The sequence below is a fragment of the Monopterus albus genome, unplaced genomic scaffold (genome assembly GCF_001952655.1).
Source record: "Monopterus albus unplaced genomic scaffold, M_albus_1.0 scaffold2.1, whole genome shotgun sequence".
NCBI lineage: Eukaryota > Metazoa > Chordata > Actinopteri > Synbranchiformes > Synbranchidae > Monopterus > Monopterus albus.
In genome coordinates, this window is record NW_018127882.1 from 5781563 (window position 1) to 5802120 (window position 20558).

At 40.5% G+C, this 20558-nt stretch overlaps 1 protein-coding gene across 2 annotated transcripts in view; it reads left to right on the top strand.

Annotated features, from left to right (window-relative positions):
- Positions 1–239: 239 nt before the first annotated feature.
- kdrl (kinase insert domain receptor like) overlaps positions 240–20558 on the top strand; it is a 41764-nt gene continuing 21445 nt past the window's right edge. The window contains exons 1-14 of one of the 2 annotated variants that reach the window (XM_020587264.1): positions 240–328; positions 1487–1650; positions 7779–7869; positions 8916–9133; positions 10579–10706; positions 11728–11887; positions 12000–12136; positions 12220–12391; positions 12590–12716; positions 12898–13067; positions 14229–14385; positions 16127–16241; positions 18787–18895; positions 20144–20428. In XM_020587264.1, coding sequence (XP_020442920.1) covers positions 1587–1650; positions 7779–7869; positions 8916–9133; positions 10579–10706; positions 11728–11887; positions 12000–12136; positions 12220–12391; positions 12590–12716; positions 12898–13067; positions 14229–14385; positions 16127–16241; positions 18787–18895; positions 20144–20428 — 1933 coding nt within the window. In that variant the 5' untranslated portion in view covers positions 240–328; positions 1487–1586. Of the gene's footprint in view, positions 329–1130; positions 1651–7778; positions 7870–8915; positions 9134–10578; positions 10707–11727; positions 11888–11999; positions 12137–12219; positions 12392–12589; positions 12717–12897; positions 13068–14228; positions 14386–16126; positions 16242–18786; positions 18896–20143; positions 20429–20558 lie in introns of those variants that run through there. The other variant, XM_020587186.1, reaches the window with a different exon arrangement.

Consider the following 20558-nt stretch of genomic DNA (forward strand, 5'->3'; position numbering starts at 1 on the left):
TATTAAATAAATCATAAACTTTTTGTGTACACACTTGCCAACCATAGGGACATTACTTGATTATTTCCTTTAGTGGTTTCAAGACAGCATACTAAAATAATAATAGTGTGTAGGATATCTTTGACTTCTTGAGTTACAACTGTGTTGGCTCAGAATCCCAAAAAGCATAAGGACCCCCAGTGATGGTACAAATAGTTTCCCATGTTCTCATGTGTCATTTCACAGTTTTTCTGCTACAGGGATGGAGGAGCGGCGTTCATCACATTTTACCACGGAATGCACCACTACTCTAGATCCTTCCCCCAAAATGTTGGCTGTGGGCAGAAAGGTGAGGGCAGGATGTCCTTATTTACAGAGTCTGCTGCTATGACCCACAGCAGAAAAGTAATTGTTATAGTGATAAAAGAAAACAGTCTGCATCACATCCACACACTGCAGGGTACGACTGGACAAAAGAGGATTATTTACAGTGATATAAAAAGCAGCGTATCCTGTTCCTGAGGTTAAAATTGAATCTATTCTAAACACTTAGGCAGATACTATAGATTAAATCTGACATCACAGTGACTATTTACTTTGTATTTGTTTACTTCTTGAGACAAGATAAATGTTACCTTTAACCTTGGTTACGCAGTAGGTTGATTTTATCAATAAAGAGTTACACAAAGGTCAATTTAAAAAAAGTCTAGCAAACAGTAGTTTAACAATCTACTTTCTAGTTGTCATGTGGAAATGTATTTACTGACCACAAATCTGTACAGTGATACCGATATTAATCAGACCCAGTGTATATCAGTCATTGGGCTACACCATGATTTGCTTTGATGAATCTCACCAAGTTAATTTCAGTTGTCGTTTTCATTTAGAGATACATATAATTACTGTGATTTTTTTTTTAATTGCACCTTTTTATATTTAGTATATCTCTACCATTTCTTGTAGTTATGCATCATGTTAGTTTGATTCAGTGTTTTGCAGGTAGACATGCATACCCATTAATTTTCATGAAGTGATCGCTTCCTGGGTAGCCTGAAGAAAGGGGCATGTCTCCCCTCCAAAAAAGTGACGTTGTGTCCTTCCTCTGTGTCAACATAAAAGGACTGGACTGTAAGTGTAGTTCAGACACGAAAGGGAGGAGGAACTGTCCAAGGAGTGCCCGAAAGGCAGGAGCTGATTGATTTTTCTTTTGTTGGCCAGTTAGAAACTGAGACACAACTCACTTAACTTTTGCTATTCACAGTCAACTGAACTGAATTATTTTAACCTTTGCTTTGGAGAGCACCTGCCCGGAGGATACAGCGGCACAGCCGTGTCCTAGTGCGGGATCGGGAGTTGGATTAACCCAGCTGCGCAGGAGCGCTCCCCTGCAAACCGCATCATGGGTTACGCTAAAATCACTGCCGCTTTTTGGATGTGCACCTGATGGTTTTGTGGATTTAGATCACGTTTTTTAATAGTTAAAACAGGGCTGATTTTCTCGCTTTAGGAAGAAACTTGTCAGTCACGCGGAAATATAAACCTCTGCCAGGGACTCTGTAACTGTACTTCTTAACACAGAGTTTGGATTTTGGTGAAGAATTGGCAAGATGGTGTCATCCGACTGCTTCAGATTGGTCGTTGTCATCTTGTATTGTACATCACTCACAAAAGGTAAGAAGTCATTCATGCTTGAACACTTATTTACGCGTAGTTTCACGCATGAAAGAACAAAACTATAACATGGCACCGTTTGACTGTTTGATTGGTTTAATTGAAAAGCTGAATGCATATTGTTTTTACACATTTGACCCAATCAGCTGTCCGTTATTTGAAGAAGTATAGAGATCGACTTCTCACTCTGCGTCATAACAATATTACTCTTATTCCTTCTGTGTTTAATTGAGCTGTAACCAAGTGTTTACCAGTTTGCTTTCATTCTACATTTAGGGGATATTTTTATTATGTATGGATTTAACAGTAGAATATTCAGTTGGCATATTTGCGGAAGATTGTGTCAATAGTTTAGCTGTCAATGAGCTGCAGTTTTCACTTGGGCCGCTAGAGGCAGCCTTATCCTGTAATTGGGACATACTGTAAAATGTCGACTTCCACAGGTATTGTAAGATGAGACTGATTCTATTGGTGGAATTTCAGTGTTATTTATTTGTTTTCTTAGATATTCTGAAAATATTGCAAATCAGCAGTTATCATTTGTTATCAAAACAGTTATTCCAGCAATTGCTATCTGTGGGCAAACAGGGCTTCATTGTCTCATCACTCCACAAAAAAACAAGACACTGTATAAAAGGTGGGTGTTCTTCCACCTGGTGCCAAGTTTAGTGTGATTCACTATAGTCCTTCCTTGCCATCTCCAAATCCAAACAAAAGAAACCCTGTTCACCCCCCCTTTCCCCAACTACACATTCTATGGAGCTTTATCTTTGATGGTTTGTAGTAGATTTCCTTCACTGTCCACACACAAAGCGTGAGAAAGACACAAGGAGGAAGCGGACATAGGGGAAAGAGGCAGCCTGGAATTGCTCTGGCTAGTAAGGGTCACGGAAATGTGACATGCTACCTGAGCAAAGATTTCTTCCTGGAGCTCCTTGTGCTCATATTGAGCTATGTCAAACTCCAGCCATAAGACAATGGCAGGGCGGAAAGGAGGATATTGTTTCTGCATAGGAACTACTGACTGGTAGATTCATTAGTTATTGATGATGGCTATCTATGCTGAGGTGTGCAATAGGTTTTTGGAAAATGATCTACAAAGGTGTACAGATATAATTTGCCATGGTAAAACACTGACATTCATGTCACACCCTGCCAGTGATGCCGCAGTGTCACAATGTTAACGTAATAATCAGAAATACAGACACATTGATAATTTTACAAAGACGCATTGTTCTTCTGTTTTTACATTTTCACTCAAGCTTTTTCCCTATAATATGTTTATAATTAGTGATTGAGAAGAAATGCTGTCTAAAAATAGCCTGGCCCTGCTTTTTTCAGCTTTCTACAACAAGATCCTTGCATTGCAATTCTTTTTTCAGTAGGTCTGTGTTGCAGTTAATGACTTTAAGCATTCTGCTTATTACTATGCAATAGTATGATTCAGCTTTCAGATCCTTGCATTGCAATTTTTTTTATGTGTTGCAGTTAATGACTTTAAGCCTTCTGCTTATTACTATGCAATAGTATGAAATTCATCGTGTAAGGCTATGTACAGGTGGTTTATTGAAATAACTTCATGTGTTGTATTAGTGGATTTGTCCTAGAATTATGAGACAAACCAAGGTACAGAGTTGCATGGTTGTGGTCGGTGGTATTTTAGGGCATAAGCCAAATTCCAGATAATAAACAAGTGAATCAAAGTGATAACTGAAACAAGTAAGGCTTGAGGCAATGAGTGAAACGCTCTGTTAGTATTTATACCATTGTATCAATCATCAGTTTCTTTTTCTACAGTAAGGACAGCATTTCTTTTGGACTTTCTAACAGAAGGATTCAGTGTTGTGTTTAATTTGTTTTGGGGTCATTTTCTTTCTTTTGTGCTTAGGTACTTGAGATGGATTGGGAAATGGGTGTGATGAGAGGTCAGCCAAGCACAGTGAGGGCTTATTGCTCCCTGGCAGTACATCTGGGTCCATGCAGGCAGCACAAGAAAAACACACAGGCACACATACGCATTCACCTAGAATGGGAGACTCAACAGCAGCACAGAAAAAGGCATTAGCTTACACATGGATATTTAACTTCACAAATTGTTTTGAGTAGCTGTTCTTAAAGGATGATTGCAGCCTCTAATGTATACTTGGCATATCCACCCTGAGCCAACAACCTGGATGAGATTTCAGTTTCAAGGAGCTTCTGTTTGTCTACTAGTCTTAATCATACGCCATGGAACAGGAATCCACTGGGCTTATTTATACTGTAGGGCTCTCATGCAGGAGATGCCTGTTTCTTGGCTCTGCTGTACACTTTTTTAAGAGTAGTCTTGGACATTTTGCCTCCAAAACTCCAAAGGTTAAGCTACTGCTAATGGAAAAGGCTATCTCCCAGACTGTTGTCTTAACCTTGGCAAAGCTGAGGGGTTTCAAAGGGGCCACATGTGAGAGAATACCGCAGAACACATGTAGCACAGCCAGAGCAGTGGTAACCAGGGGCACGAGAGCCAGAAAGCTGTGAAAATGTTTAAAAAAAGCGGAGTACCAGGGGCAGCTACTTCTTAGTGTGAAGTTAGTCAGAAGTTTCAACTTTGTGTTGTAATTCTCCCACAAGTGTTTTGAACCCTCTGTATATGTGTTTGTCCTAGAAATGTCAACCTAAATGCAACTTACCATGAAATGCACTAAACATCTCTGCACTGGAAGTATGTGTAAATCTTTAACTTGTTAATCTCAGAAGTGAAAATGAAGTATCGTTGCTTTTGAGTCCAGTTCCTTAATAAGTAAGAAGACTATTAGAGCAGTGACATTCTCTCTTTGAATTGTCCATGTATACGTATCAGCGAGACATAAAAATCAGTTTATTTATACTGTATTTCTTTGCTTTATAAATAGTAATTGGAATCAATAGACTTATCTACAGACTCACCAGATTGCATGCAGGACAGATACTGTCACAGATTGGTAACTGTTCGCCTTTGTTTCACTCCTGTCACCATGGTCACATTACAGCAAAGAAGATTTGCCAGTAGTGACCCTCCCATTAGTTAAACAATAATCCCGTCTCCACTCTTTCTACATCTTTTCTTAGTAATGAAGCAGCAGTATTAAACCAGCGGATCATCGTGCCTTATTTTCACTTTTCACATTTTCGCATGACAGGAAATGTGTGGAGATGAATTGTACTCTCTGCAAAAGGGGAGGGAATTCCACACATTATTTCCAGCACTTGATGGGCTGGGTTTCCTGTTAAATTCAGCAGTAGTCCAGTCATTTCAGAGTACTTGTGATTTTTTATTATGCAATATCCGGTATGAGCTATTGGTGGCACCCTGCAAGACCGGTGAGATGTTTCCACTAGTTACACCAACTCCAAATATACGTTCCTCTTACAATTTTCCTAACCTTCTTTAATGTTGTTAACATATTACCCCTCTATGCAACAGTTTTTGCATTCTCTAAAGTTGTAAGATTGTAAATCAATGCAGTACTTATTAAAGTAGCAAAACAGATGACTGTAAATCAGTCCAGAAATACTAGATCAATACCAGTAAGAAATATAATGATAATATAATTAACAAGAGGACCTCAGTCTAAAGGACTTTTATGCTTAAAATGTCTTGTCACCATAATGTAACCATGTTACTCGATAATACTCCAAATTCTACTATTCAACAATATTTAACTATTAGTTTTATTATAAATAAAAATAACACATTTTTTATTTTCCTATATTAAATTGTTCTTCAGCATTTTGAGAGTGTGGCCCTTATATCTTTAAAGCAATATAAGGCAAAAAGTAGACTGCGCTCTGGGGTCAACAATTTTTGATTTCAGTTTCTATCACTGTTTGGCTGTCCTTTCAGTCTAAATATTTAGGTTGTACTGGCCACAAACATTTCAGAATAACGGAGAGTATTTGCTGGTAATTAGAGTAATTGCTGGAATCTGATACAGTTTGGATTTTTGTCATTTTCTAACAGGTAGTGAATCGACAGTGCCACAAATGTTTTTCAAACGCTATGTCCTGTGACACTTCACTGTGATCCTGGTTTAATCTTGGTTAACTTTGCCCTGTGTCAATAATCAGCTTGGTATTTTATGACTTCCTTAAGATCACATCACCACTTTCCTGAGAAACTGAACTACTCTTGTGCTCTCCCTCTGTTTGTTCCACAGTTAACCTCTTTTTAATGGCTCTTAATGAGAACCATCTCCAGGGCTCTTTGAACCTACGCAGTACACTCAGTTTTGGGCATTTTTCAGGCAATCTGCTGGAGGAACCCACACACAGCTGTTGCAGGGAGTTAGAGGTGTCAGGAGGCTTGCTGAGGGCAGTGTTTGCCAGGCTCTGGAGCAGGTGGAAGTTTCAGGGTGTGGAGAAGAAACTATGGAATGCTTTTTTTTTTTTCCCAAAGTGGGCTGCTGTCCCTGCTGATTCACTCCTCTGTGGTGAGTCATTGAGGAGAATAGGAGGAAAATTGGGTAGTTTTAATGGATGAGATTCCTGTCAGTATAATTCAAGGTCAGGATGAAGTTGTTGTTATTTGTATTTTGTATGCATGCAAGCAGGTGCATGTGTTCCTTTTATATAAGCATGCAAGTTTAACTATGTTTTGAACATGTAGAATTTATTGTTGCAGACAGCAACATGTTCTTTTTATTTTGCCACTTGTATTTACAAGTCCCATGGGTCACTTTGTGTTTGATTCATTACTGCATTCTCATTTCCAGCAATTCAATTACATGAACTTGCTGCCAATTTACAAATGTGAGGCAAGAAAAATGCAAATTAGAATGTTCATAAGGAAATTTGTTTGACAGGTACAGAGAAGCCAAAAATGGGATTCACAAGATAATTTGTGAATTGCAGATAATATGATTGTTATGATCAAGAACCGTGGCTTTTATCCATCTCATAAACAGATGAAAGCATGTGGCATCACAACATGAAAGAGTGCGAGCTACAACCCTTCCCTCTGACAATAAAACAATGATGTTCTAATATTCTGAGAGGAAGTTGATTTGAGTGCCTCTGCCAATACTGGCACTGACGGCTCATTCTTAACACAGCAGCTGTTCTGAATAATAGACAAATGTGTGTTTTTCTGTGAGTGTGTGCACTTTTGTTTATTTGCATAAAATGCAGGTGTACTTGTGTACTCCATGTGTGTGGATTTCGGTGTGTGTGCATACGTGTATTTATCAGTTAGTTCATGTGTCATCATGTCAGCCTGGCCATATGCTGGTCTGTAACTCCATTGTTCTTCTTGATTCTGTGCTACAAATAGTTTTCCCTGAAGACTGTCTGTTTGGAGGGTTGACTTAATAAACTTGTTTTCTGACCACAATGACAAGCTGGTCAGGGATCTTAGTGAAAAGAAGGAAATCACATATGGGACTGTGACACCTTCTGGACAGCAAGGAGAATCACAGTGTTTCCTATGTTGAGCGCTGTTAGAGGGAGCTCTCAACAGATACAGCTGGCTGTACACCAAATAGAGAGGCCACCTTTGAATCAAATATTTCAACCTTGTATTTTCCCTGTGATAATGTAATAATAGCATTTAGGGTGGAAGGTCAATGGTAAATGAAAAAATACAAAAAAGAGGAAGGGAGCACAATCACGAAAAGACATTGAGTGGTTGATTTAGAGGAAACGCATGTCTGCCTCGATTCTCTGTGATTCTAACTGGCTTGACCTTTATGGCAAAGTGGCACAGCTGCTCCCCATATTGTCTCCTCCTTCTCTGTTTCTTTCTTTCTGCTCATCCCAGAGCACTGTCCATTCAGCAACCTGCCCCTCCAGCACCGGAAACACCCCCAGTGCTCTCATAGCAGACAATCACTTGCAAGTATAAGAGGCAGAACAGAACAGCACAAAATGAACACGCATGTACAGCACTGAAGCGATTTAAAAGAAATGTTTAGTGTGATAAAGACTGAAGAACACCATTAAAGAGATGCTGTAAATGTGTGGGTTTGATTTTTTTTCCCCTTAAGTGCTCTAAATGTATGCTTTTATTTCTGTGTGTGTGTGTGTGTGTGTGTGTGTGTGTGTGTGTGTGTGTGTGTGTGTGTGTGTGTGTGTGTGTGTGTGTGTGTGTGTGTGTGTGTGTGCATGATCAACAGGACATTTGGAGAAAGAGGACTCACCTATTTTTTTGCCCATTGAAAATCCCTTCATTTTGCATAAGGATGGTTCCTTAAACCTCATATGCAGGTATGTCACAATATGTTTGTCAAAGTGAAACAAGCCAAACCGTTTAAATCTAATCAGCATTCAATGCAGCTGCTGCTGTAAATCCCTGATTAATGTCAATTTAAGTATTGTGTCATGTGAATATTTGCAACAGTCAAATAGGTTTATTTTTCTTGCCCTTTCCTGGTCAGTTGTCAGAAGCCAGGAAGAGCAAGGTCAGTTTCGTTACATAGCAGAAAGGCCACTGGAAAAATAAATTGAACATACTTGGGCCTCAAGACACCTGCTCACTACAAAGACGCTTGGACGATCCTTGACAGGAACCAGTGATGGTGGTCCACATTTATCAGTCTGTTGCAATTTCCTCAATGAATGGTGGGACCCAAGTGTACGGGATTCACATTTGTTAAGGATTTAGAGAGTTTTGCATCATTCCGTAGGCCCACAAGGAAAATTCAGGAATCCATGCCTACAATACAGTGCTTCCCTACAAGGCCGTATGCTAAAATCCCTGGCCCATAAAATACTTTGTTGTTTATTGTCACTGCATGAGAGCTGGAGGTTGCTTGACCCAAAATTCTGCACGCAAAGGCAATAGTATGCAAGACATGCCTGATGTTCCTCTGGGATCTCTTTAATAAGAGTTTTTAAATGGATGCTATGTGGAAAGAATGTGTTAGCTGAGCACATCATTCAAGAGAAACATGTTCCCATGCGAAAGTTCAAGTTATCAGATGACTCAGGACTCATTCAAAATAAACCTAAAATGAACATCAAGCCAAAAAGTCCCAAGAGGAGAAGCAGCCATCCAGAACTAAAAATGCTTGTAGGGTCATCACCAGCTGTGCCACATATCCTCAAAATAGGTCCAGTCATGCAGGGCTTTGTTTATGGAGAACAGCAATGAAGCACTGATGTGTCAGATTCAGCATCTTTAATAGTACATTTTGTTTACCACACTGTGTGAAAATTTACCCCACGTATTAAAGCTGAAACTGATTGTGCTGATATAAGTGACATTTTCCAGTTCACCTACTGTAATACTGTCCCTCTCTGTCTTCTGCCAGAGGTCATGGCTCGTTGAACTGGACGCTTGGCAATCCCAGACGATCGATTTCATCAAAGGGGGTGAAGGTGGAGCAGTGTGATTACAGACGTCATTCTCACTCTAACTGCAGTAAACTAACAATAACATCCTTGAGTGCCAGTGACACAGGGAACTACAGCTGTAAATACTTCGAAGATGGTTTAGAATCCACCTCCTCAACCTATGTCTATGTCAAAGGTGAGACCTGCAAAGTGCTCTTTGCATGGAATACTGGTAGTGGCTGGTTCACATTATAGGTCCTTTATTATCAAATACAGTCTGCAAATCAGTGGGGTCTTTGTCAGATTTATGGCACTCAAAGGAACCCCTCCAGTCCACTGAGCATAAGTAATTTTCCAGTATGAGAGCGTAATGTTTAGAAATGCAAAGAACTGGTTTAAACTGTAACAGCGATAAGGGTTCTTTCTTTTGAAACTGAAATGTTTCTCAGCAATCCACGATTTAACATTGTTTTTATTTGTAAAAGTCACGGATGTCTCCTGATAGAAGGAAGGCTTTCACGGGGTGATTGTCATCAGTTGACGCCAGTGGAGGGGTCTGGTGCTGAACTGAGCCCACAAACAGTGGCGCTTAATGGACAGAATGAAATAGCCAATGAGCATTCTGATATTTCCTGCTAAACACAAGACCTGGAAAACATCCACTTTAGTTAAAAGTAAGGAAAAAAAGTTGATTAGTCAGTGAGAACAATAGAAAAAGTGAAATAATAAAGTTGAAAAAGGAAAGGAAACCCTATGCACAATGACTATACGTAGTTATTCGGTACATGCAGGATGCTGACTTTAATCTATCATTCAGACTGAAGTTCCACAATTGTTCTTCTCAGAGAGAGTGAGCCGTGAGTCACAAGTGGTTTCTTTGGTACTGTGGTTTCTTCTGCAAGTGGAAGGGTGAGCAGCATTAGACAGGAAGCCCTGGTCACTGACTGTGATTTCCTGCTTTGGCTACTGTTTTCCTAAGTCTCCCCTAAAGTATCAGAGGGCACTGGTTACAGTTAGACTACTATTACAATTGGAGAGCAGGTTTTGAGGTTTATGTCAGCCTCAGCTGATTAGACCTCTCTGTGTTGGTTTTTAGACTTTAAAATAATAAAGATGCTAAATAATGATATATTACATGTTTAAATATTAAATATAAACGCTGGAGGCACTGTATTTCTTCTCTTGTTGTTCCTGTTGTGAATGCATTCCCCTGTTTGCTCATCAGCTGTTTATTAAATCACTTTCCATACTTGCTTTTCAAATTAGAGTTCCTATATCCCACAACTACTTCTTGACCTCATGCTAATCAAAGACTCTTTGTGCAGCCGTGCGGTTTCCACAGCTGCCATGTGGTGTCTGGCTGCTCAGTAGAGACATTGCTCAATCTGAGTTTTGCTGCCTTATTTAGTTAGAATCAGCTGATCTCTATGTTGGATCTTCTAACATTTCCCTGTTTCAATTGCACTCCTCTGGCAGAACAGTTTTTTCACTCTCCTATAACAACAGCTGTAAATTTGCTACAAAACATAGTTATCCCAAAGGACAACATGTTAGGGAGCACATCTGCTTTGGAATGAAATTTCTGTCTGACCTGTATTTTAGATCTCACTGATTTTTGAGGGGGGGTTTTTTGTCCCTCAGATCCTGAACAACCATTTGTGGTGCCCCATTATCCGACACCTCATGTCTTGGGCATCTACAGGCATGAGACTAGTCTCTTGGTCCCCTGCCGAACATCCTCTCCTGATGCTGATGTAATTCTGATAGGGGTAAGACCACACAAAGACAATCATATCACATCTTCTGCTCGTGCCTTTTTATTGTACTATGTACAGAACAGAGTAGTACACTGTATGTGTTCCACAGACATAGATCGTGAAGGTAATCACGCAGTACGTCATCTGAGAGAGTAAGATGTATATAATGACAGGTTGTCCGTACTTGTCATCTTTGGAAAACAGTGTTTCCACTCAGCGCTTAAGGTATCTCACTGGTTGTCACACTATTTGTGTGTGAAATGACTGTAGCATACAGAAACAGACTGGAGACAGTGGGCTTGTCAGAGGGAAGCTCAGGGACGGTGAAGGGAGTCATCCTGTTTGTTTCCTGTAAGAGCAGGAAGGTGCTCCAGGAGTGTTCTTCTCAGAATAGACTTTCAGATTAAATTTAGTCTCCTACAAACATCATGCAGAGAACGAGAGTACACACCATTCACAGGAAACAGCAGGTAGCTTATCATGAGGGTTATTATTCTAACATTTGATCATAGAAGTAAGTGGAAGATGTCAGTGGAGGAATGCACCCTCAAAGCTGCCATCCCAGCCACAAAGGTCTGTGCTTTTTGTCATATTTGTGATTGATACAAGACCACATGTAATAGTGCCTACTGTGGGCAGACACATCTGACTCAGATGGCACAGATAGTGGCACTACGGCCACTCTTCCTTTCTGCTCCTTTTTGTTCCTTTCCCTCCCATGCTCCTGTTCCAATCCACAGTCTGGCAGGACAAACAGCAACAGTGCGAACATCCTTTTTCCGAGTCCGCAATATTTGCGCTCCATTGCATTAAATGATTACTGTGGTTACACTCAACAAAACTAATTAGACCTTCACCCTCACAGATGTCTGTCCTCAGCTGAGCCCAGCAGAGCATGAGTTACACGTTCAGTGAATTTGAGTGTGTTACACTTCATTTTATCTGGCTCAGTGATCTTTAATGAACATTATGAGTACCACCAGTTTTCTATGGGCACTGACAAAACCTCTCTGCTCTTCTCTCTTGATTACAGAACCCAAATTTATCAGAGGAGATTAAAATGGAAAAGAAATGGGATCCGATGCAAGGATTCACAATTCCCTATGGTCCTTACACCACGTACAATACATTCACCTGTTACACCAAAATCAACGGTCGTGAGTTCAGGTCAATGTACATCCCAGCCAGACAGAGTGAGTCTGTTGTCTTTCTGGCCAAAGCTGCTCCCACTGAGAAACAGAAGACTATCTCTGATAAGAGGTTTTTCTTTTTCACAGTCTCTTTATATTTGTCTCCATTTTGCAGCTCTTGTTATTAATAATGTGAAAATCACCCCAGAGCGTGTCAGAGTGTTAGTTGGTGACACCCTTGTCCTCAACTGTACTGGTGAGACCACGTATAATGGAAGAATCAACTTCACATGGGATTTCCCGAGAAAGAATGTAAGTTCAAGATTTATGTTAACAGTGTACTACTATATGTAAAAGGCGACATCACAAATGTTCTGTTCTTCCTTTGTCTTCAGGAAAATCTGCATTATACGAATAAGACTAAAGGTGCCCTTGCTGAGGTTTTAGTGATGAGCAAGGCTTTAATCTTGCCAGACATTTCCACGGAAGATAAGGGGTTGTACCACTGCAAAGCTTGGGTTGAACCCACACATTATAAGGATGCCACAGCAAAAGTCATTGTCTATGGTAAATATGCTTTGAATGGAATAAAAATCATATAATGTGTTCAAAACAAGGTCTTCCATGAACTCATACATCTAAATTATTACAAAAATAAATGTTTATCCTCTTAATGACTGTACTGCGGTGATACTACAGCCATTTGATGATCATCCTTTTTATTTTGACATGGAATTCAGTGTTGTCATTAATCTCTTGTTGCAGAACATCCATTCCTCAATGTCTCCTATAGGCATGAGCGGCCTAGTACAGTGACTGTCAAAGAAGGTAGAAAGAAGATTGTGTTTGAGCCCAAGGTCAATGCTCTGCCCCCACCAGACATGGTAGCATGGTAAATAACAGTTTGTAGCCACAATAAAAACTGCACATTATGTATTGAGTGTACGAGCACATCCGCTATTAAACACTGTTAGAAACCCTACATTTTAACTTAGCAATTCAACTGTTTTCTTTTCATTAATTATTATTGTTTATGCATGGGGCAAAAAACTATACATGCTTTCAAATTTCAGGTATAAGGATGGGGTCCGTATCCAGAAGAATTCCACCTGTTACAGGATGTCTGGTTTCAGCTTGATTATCACTGATGTGCAGCAGAAGCATGCTGGGGTCTTCACCATAAGCTTGGGCAACCAAGCGAAGGGCCTGAACAGGAGTATGAGCTACACTCTGGTAGTCGAAGGTAAGCCATTGCCATTAACCTGATAATTGCTGATCCTGAGAAAATGAAGCTGTGGACTGAGGCTGCCCCGGCTCTGGAGCTGCTTTCAGTCCAGCTCACTGGACGGCAGGTAGCAACTCTAGTATGAGAGGAATTTGAGGGCTTGTTGATTCCCGGGCTAGATTGACATAGCAGGGGCAGCTGTTCTTGATTACTGGGGCTCTTTTGAAGGGGTTTGGCGCAGTGTGTAAATGGCCTAGGCTCTGTTCTGCACGTACACTCAAGCCACTCCAGACCCCTCTAGTCCCCAGCATTTATTTGCATCCTCACCATCCTCGCTTTACACATAGAGAGTGCACACGTGTAAAAATGTTATATACAATATGTATACAGCTTGAGGAAAACAAGGACTGAGCATGTCATTTATTGTTATAATCATTTTGTAGATTACTGATAACTGTTTTCACTACTGGTTATAAATGTTTTAGCATATTTGGGAGAAACTTAATGAAGTCCCTGATATAGAGGGAAAGAAGCATATACAGGTTTTTTATGGGGGGTGGGTTGTTATTGCATTCTTTAAACAGTATCTTGGAATTGGAATAATGTGCCAAAAGGTGGAAAAATCAGCCCCCTTCTGACTTGTGTCAGCCAGAAGGTATGGTCTGTGACTAGTCCACTTGACAAACTTTTAATGTATTGGAATGGCAAAAAATAAAGCACACAGATTCTAACAAACAAAGTGACACAGTGCAGGTTTTTGTGGTTTGTTAAGCTTTGTCACTGCGTGTAGGTTGAATATCTCAGCCTTTCAAAATGGAAAGAATGTCTTCACGATGCGGACTGCCTACTGAAGCAGTACAAGGATCTTTGTCTGTAGTTGATTACAGCACACATGGTTGATTCACTGACCTGGGCATGGGCCACAGTGAGGTCGTTCTCTGACCTACAGCTCCCGGGTAGCCCATCATCCTGCCATTCTTCTTCTACACAGTGTCTAAAAAACTACTGGTGTCAGTGGGACTTTTTTTCATGGCTGTCCATCATGGCTGTCGCTCCTCATTATAAAAACATAAGACACCACAGTGGGCTGGGTGGATGGTTGATCTAACCTATTGTCTCTCTCTTTCTCTTGTTCTCCCTGTGGTTTTGTGTGTGTTTATGTTCACCTCTCTTTCACAGTGAAGCCAACTATTTCAGAGGTGGAGCTTGCACCTGTGGATGTGCAGCCCTCTATGTTTGGCAAACAGCATCAGCTAACCTGCACTGCTTACGGGTTACCCTTGCCAAGCATCACTTGGCTTTGGCAACCATGTCACCCAAACTCCACGCTTAAAGGGTAAGCTGCCATCTCACTATGTTTCATGCATCAAAATGTTTGAACTAGATTTTCTTCGTTTATGGTCTGTTAACTTCTTCCAATCTTGAAGAATTAAAAGCATATTAAAGGTATTATTTTCCTGATTTTCTGCATAATTTAGCCATGAAAATGTTTCATACAGAGGCCACCATTTTGCCGCATTACCTAATTGTAGTCTCTATAAATCTTTACCATGCTTTAAATAATTCAGTGTGTAATAGGACCACATCAGTCATGAACACCCAGCATAATCTGTTACAAAATCAGTTACATGCCACTAGCTAGTCATATGTTTTTTAACTGCACAGCATTTGCACATAGGTGTGCTGGAGGACTTAAATGCCACCACAGAACTGGAGTTGTATCCATAAATACACACACACAGACCCAACAGCAAATATGTATAGGGTCTAGCCTAGGGATCTCACTATAAAACAGATTAGTGATGACTGAATTGACTCAGGGCCCAGAATTTGACACACTAACCAAACAAACGCAGCCCTTGAGAATTGTCCTTTCGCTTTTGGTCAGTGGTTCCTTAGGCTGAATTAAAAACACAGGGGAGACATATGAATTTCACATTCCCAGAGCTAAACAGAACTGAATGGATGAGTGACCATGCATGAATATCGGCCTAGTAGTGAACCTACAGACATTCCCTGAGATTCTGGCTCATCAGTGACAGCAGAAGACCTCGTAAGATCAGGAAAACAATGGCTTATTACTGTTGAGTTCTCAGGCCCCAACACCAAAAACAACATTGTGGACTGAAGGAGACTAAATTATTTTACATGTTGGGTAGTGGGAACCAACCAGTGCCTCCATTTTTATATTCAGTAATTTATCTCAAACACTCGTACTTGGCAGATCTATGATTAAAAGCAGTGTTAGCTGGGTCAAAGCAACTCTTTCTGCAGGACTAAAGATAATCCGGGTTGGCACTAGGAACAGTGGCTGGGCCGTGGCAGGCAACTAATGAGGCAGAGGAACAGCCATAGCTTGGTGGGAGGCCTATTGTGCAAAATGTTTGTGTTATACAGCCCTGACGCTGCAAAGTACCTGTCACTGTAAATCCAACATGTAACCTTTCAAGATCATATCGCATCTAAATCTTTGGGAGTTTGGACAGGAGGGGAAACACAGGGTCTGGGTAGAGGTTAGAGGTGAGATAAGCTTGCAGTGTTGAATGTGGAATTAGGCTGACAGCACAGGGCACAGAATACATGGGTATCTTTATCACCAGGTTGAGAAGTTATCAGCTGTCCCTTGTTGACCGCCAAGGTCTTAGGATCAGCTTTATCTCCTCTGGCCAGAACATGGGGTTTCCTGTACAAGGTGATGCACAGCACAACCCTTCCTGTTGCTGTTGCTGTTTCCTCCTCTGCCTTTCCTCTCATCAGACTGATTGTTCACCACCATGGGTGGTGAAGGGTTTGTGGGTGGGGGTCAAATTAAGGCTTTCTCTGTGGTTTATAACCCAGACAGCATGGTCTAGACCTGGGCTGTACGCAGATCAGTCTCAGTGGTCTCTTTCAAGGTTAAAGCTTTAACAATAAGATAAGTTCTATATTATAATCATGTGATCTGGGCAGAATGTGTTTTACACTGCACAAAGGTTTCTAATTAAAACAACATAAACATCTGCTTTCCAGCATCATATATTTCTACACATAGTGACATGACAGATGGTCAGTTTTATTGCATTTTCTTTATTCTGCAGTTGCATGAATTATGGTGATCCAGTTCAGGTCCGCACTGATGACAAGGAAACATACTCCCACAACTCGATTAAGAGCATAAACACCAAGACTGAAATGATTAAAGATAAAAACAAGGTATGAGGTTTAACTTAATGTGTTGTCTTTTCATGTGTGTTTTAAATAACAGGTGCACTTGTAGCATGCATTGTACAGAACTTAAGAAGCTTCTCAGATCAGAAGGGAAATGTCTTCAAAAACCTCAAGCCGTTCCAGTTGCCAACTTTATAGCACTTTGGATGCACTTATAGGCATCCTTTGTTCACAGTGAAATTCTGTTAACACATAGTAGTGTCCAACTAAACAGCATGACTTATTTGATAACTGGCTTAAGATGATGTCTGGAGATCCACAGAATAGCCACAAGTTAGGTCAGATTCAAGTGGAAACCTCCTGTGATCAGAGCTTGAAAGTCAGAGCCAACATCTGAAAACCATAAATCCTCGCAGTTTCACTATTTTCCTCCCGTTGGCAGTGATGCAGCAGTTTTCTTCACTGGAAATGATTCATTTTATCTGTATTAGTCTTGGCTTATGTAGCTGTGACCAAAATCCATGAAAATGGTTTAGTTTTTTATTGCTGCACTTAAAAAGACATGATTTATACTTGGAATGAGTAAACATGAAAACATGGGAATATTATTTGGTTTCATCTATATGCTGTATGAGCTTCATCTGAAAAGGAAGATACCATATTGGTAAATACTCTGAAATACTGTTATTGCATCTGCAGCATAAATTAAAGATGTAACGTGCTAACAGAGCGGCATAGGATTTCCTTTAGTGCAATGGCGTTCTTATACGGAGCAGGACCTCTCTCACTGTGTTCCTACTGCTTCTGTAATGGTGCAAACAAAACTGACAGTTCATTTCCCCCTACTGCAGTGAAAAGCACCCTCCATTTCACAGTTGTTTCATATAAAGATTACCTATAAAATTAAACAACTACGGCTTCAATTGTAGGCCTTGCCAAAGAAACATATTTTAGTCTCACATCAGTTAATCTTTTTAGCTGAGGAGACTCACAGAGCAAAGCCTCATAAACCGTACTCCTGTAAAGCCATGTGGCTTAAACCATGCATGTGCCTGAGAACAAGCTCGTATATATTCTACCAAGCACCAGCACTGTGAGGATGAAATGATCTACATGTTGAAAAAGAGCTGGAATTAGGCTGTATCTATATGTGCATACATAATGTGATAATAGAAGCAAGTTTTGATCATGAAAAAAGTGTGTTTAAGCAAATATAGTCATTTTACATTTGTGCAGAAATAACACTGAGGCATCGATTTGGAATCTGTCAATCTGTTAGGAACATCAAACACATCCTGCCATCCAAACCCAAAACATGTCACACAATGGGGAGATTGGAGACACTGCTGCAGATGTCCTGTGGGAGCTATTTACTAAAACCTTTCACCCTAAACATGGTTAAGAGCAGTCTCCACTGCCTTGCACGAGTCTGTTTATAGGATTGTATCAAGTTTCAGCAGGCTGGGTCAAATTAGGGCACAAGTTCATTGCCATATAGGTTTTCTACAGAAGAAAGAAATAGTTGCCAAACTTTTTGTTCATGTTTTAAAATGCATATCTGGTGAATAACTAGGTGATTTGACTCCTGATCCTGATACTGACTCCTCTCTCTTGGAATCACATTGCTCCCATGCTCAACAAGTAATTGTAAAATTGGCCATTTTCACTGGGCATCGGTTCTAATATATCTCTGGCATAAATGGCACCACTTATTTATGCGTACTTGTGGCTAAACACTGGTGTTTTATGATGATTAGGACTCAAGGGTCAATGACAACGAGCAGCAGTTTTAAAGAAGACAGATTTGCTGGAGGTGAATTCCTCTCTGTCACCCCAATAAATCATATTGGCCTGTGAGTAACCAGGCTCAGTAGAGAGGGAGACCAGCCTGGGTCATAACATACTGGAAACATAAGGGCACAGAGGTCACAGTGTGTCTGGTCAGGTCATAGACTGTATCCAATTGTTTTAAAAGCTGTAACATGATACTATAAGGCAACTCCATCTGTTTTTTTGGCATAAATTGGACAATACAATACAACTTTTCAATACCTATTCTTTAACTGCCTGAATGTTTGTATGGCATACAGTGTGCAGGAACACTTAAAATTGTTATGGGAAGTTTATCCAGCATACACCCTGACAGTGCACTCCCATCATTCTCTCTCTTTGATGTAGCTGACTCAGAACACTAAACAGACTCCCAGGCAGTCTGGCCCTCATCCAACTTTCATTTATCATTTTGTCTATTTGAGACATTAAATTTTTGTATTAGCATGATGACCAAATCGAGCATGGCATTGGAAGTGCTTTCCAGGAAGAGATGTGGAGCCCTGACAGCAGACTTATAGTGCAGGTCTCAGTGGGATTTAAAAAGCCAGATGTATCCTTTCAGTAATGCAATGCAGAAAACAGTCCAGGCTTGATCCAGACCTCTTACTCGCCTGTTGCCAACAGCTCACAGGTGTCTGTAGGCCAAGGGTAAATCACACTCATTTGTGATATTACTGTAAGCATTTGTTGTTTATCTTAAATATGTTTTATTGTAATTTGAATAAACAGTACTAATTTTCCTAATGGTCCCCATTAGACTGTGAGCACCCTGGTGATAGGAAATGCTACTGTGTCTGGAAATTACTCCTGTGAGGCCCGGAATGACCATGGCACCAGCCAAATGACAATCCTCTTCTATGTTGATGGTAAGTGGGTCCACTGCTCGATTGAAGGCGCATGCAGACATACGCCGCTGAGTTGTAGTGTAATTGTAAAGCACGCTACACTGCTCTAGTCTTTCAAATGATCTACACATAGTGTACAGTACATGCTGAAATAAATTGCAAGAACAGGGTATGAATGTGCAGATTGCATTGTGCTATAAAGAGACCAGAGGGTGGCATTAAGTGAAACCATCTTCCACTTTAGTTGAACAGCTTCAGGTCAGTAGAGAGGGAAACACATGTCCTGATCCATGTTGAGTGCTATAATGGCACATGTTTAAAAACAGTTGTGAATAACTGCATTCATACTTCAGTGCCAGCAGGTCATTCCTCTGTCTCTGTGAACCTTCTGCTGTGGGAATTTACTTTTTTATGTGCATCTGAGTATTTCCAAATGTTCCCAGAAATGAATATCAATTGAGACAGTTATGTACAGTAATGGGACTAAGCGGTATAGAAAATGAGATGAGATGAGATGTACAGTAATAACAGTGGGGATCAGGTGTTACTGCACATACAGTTCCCATTTCCTTAAAAAGTGAATGCATAACATCTCTCAATTGGTTGTTTGCTTGTGGAGTGCGATGGATGTAGGTGAACCCATAATTGATGATGTACCAAGTACCAAAGGATTGTCTCCCAGAGAGGGAGTGCTCCCTTCCAGAGGTGGGGAATACAGAGACTGATGGAATGCTGCTAAAAAAGAAGACAGAATTATAATAACAGCTGTCTTCTCTTATGGAACACATATGCTTTCCAGCAGTTTAAATAAACATGCCCAATCTGGCTCACCTCTGGCCCAGACTTAGCTTGACTGTAGTTGGATGAGTGGAGAAGCACCATCAGCAGTGCTGTCTACCGGCAACATGCTTCCAATTAACAGCGATGAAACAGGAAATAACGAGCACCATCAGTAGTGCTGTCTACCAGCAACATGCTTCTAATTAACAGCGATGAAACAGGAAATAACTGCAAATCTGACATTCCTGACCTTGCAAAGAGCATCTTTGTGTCCAAAGCTATTATCCAACATAACACCTCCTGCCAAGAGGATACATGTTCTGCTCATGTGTATAAAACATATGATATGGACTTGTGCAAAAAGCTGTTTATTCATAAATGATTACCTCTAGTTGACCCCAGCTGATTACTGAATACATCTGAAACAGGGGAACATGTGGCCTAATCACAATCTGAATTTTTTTACATTCTTCTACTTTGTCACAATAGCTCGCCCTGAGGAAATTACCACTGAACCTAAGACAGCCATCGAGGGGGATGATGTGACTCTAACCTGTTGGGCAACCCGCTACCTCTACACAGACCTGCAGTGGTTGGATTCCAGGAATCAGACGATCACTTCCAATGTGTCCAGTGTCCAGGCCAGTCGCTACTCGATTTCCCGTTCTCTACACCTTTATAATGTTTCCAAGACCAGCACTACAGGTTACAAGTGCCAAGCGCACAAGCTCCACAAGAACGTTGTACTCAAGACTGCTTCACTTACTGTGGATGGTAAGTTAGAGGAGGGTATGAGAAGTTGGCTGCATTTCTGTTGTTAATACTTGTTACTGATTACACCTGTTCTATAAATTGTATATTATCAAATAGTCAGCTGATGCATGTAAATAAAATTTATGATGAT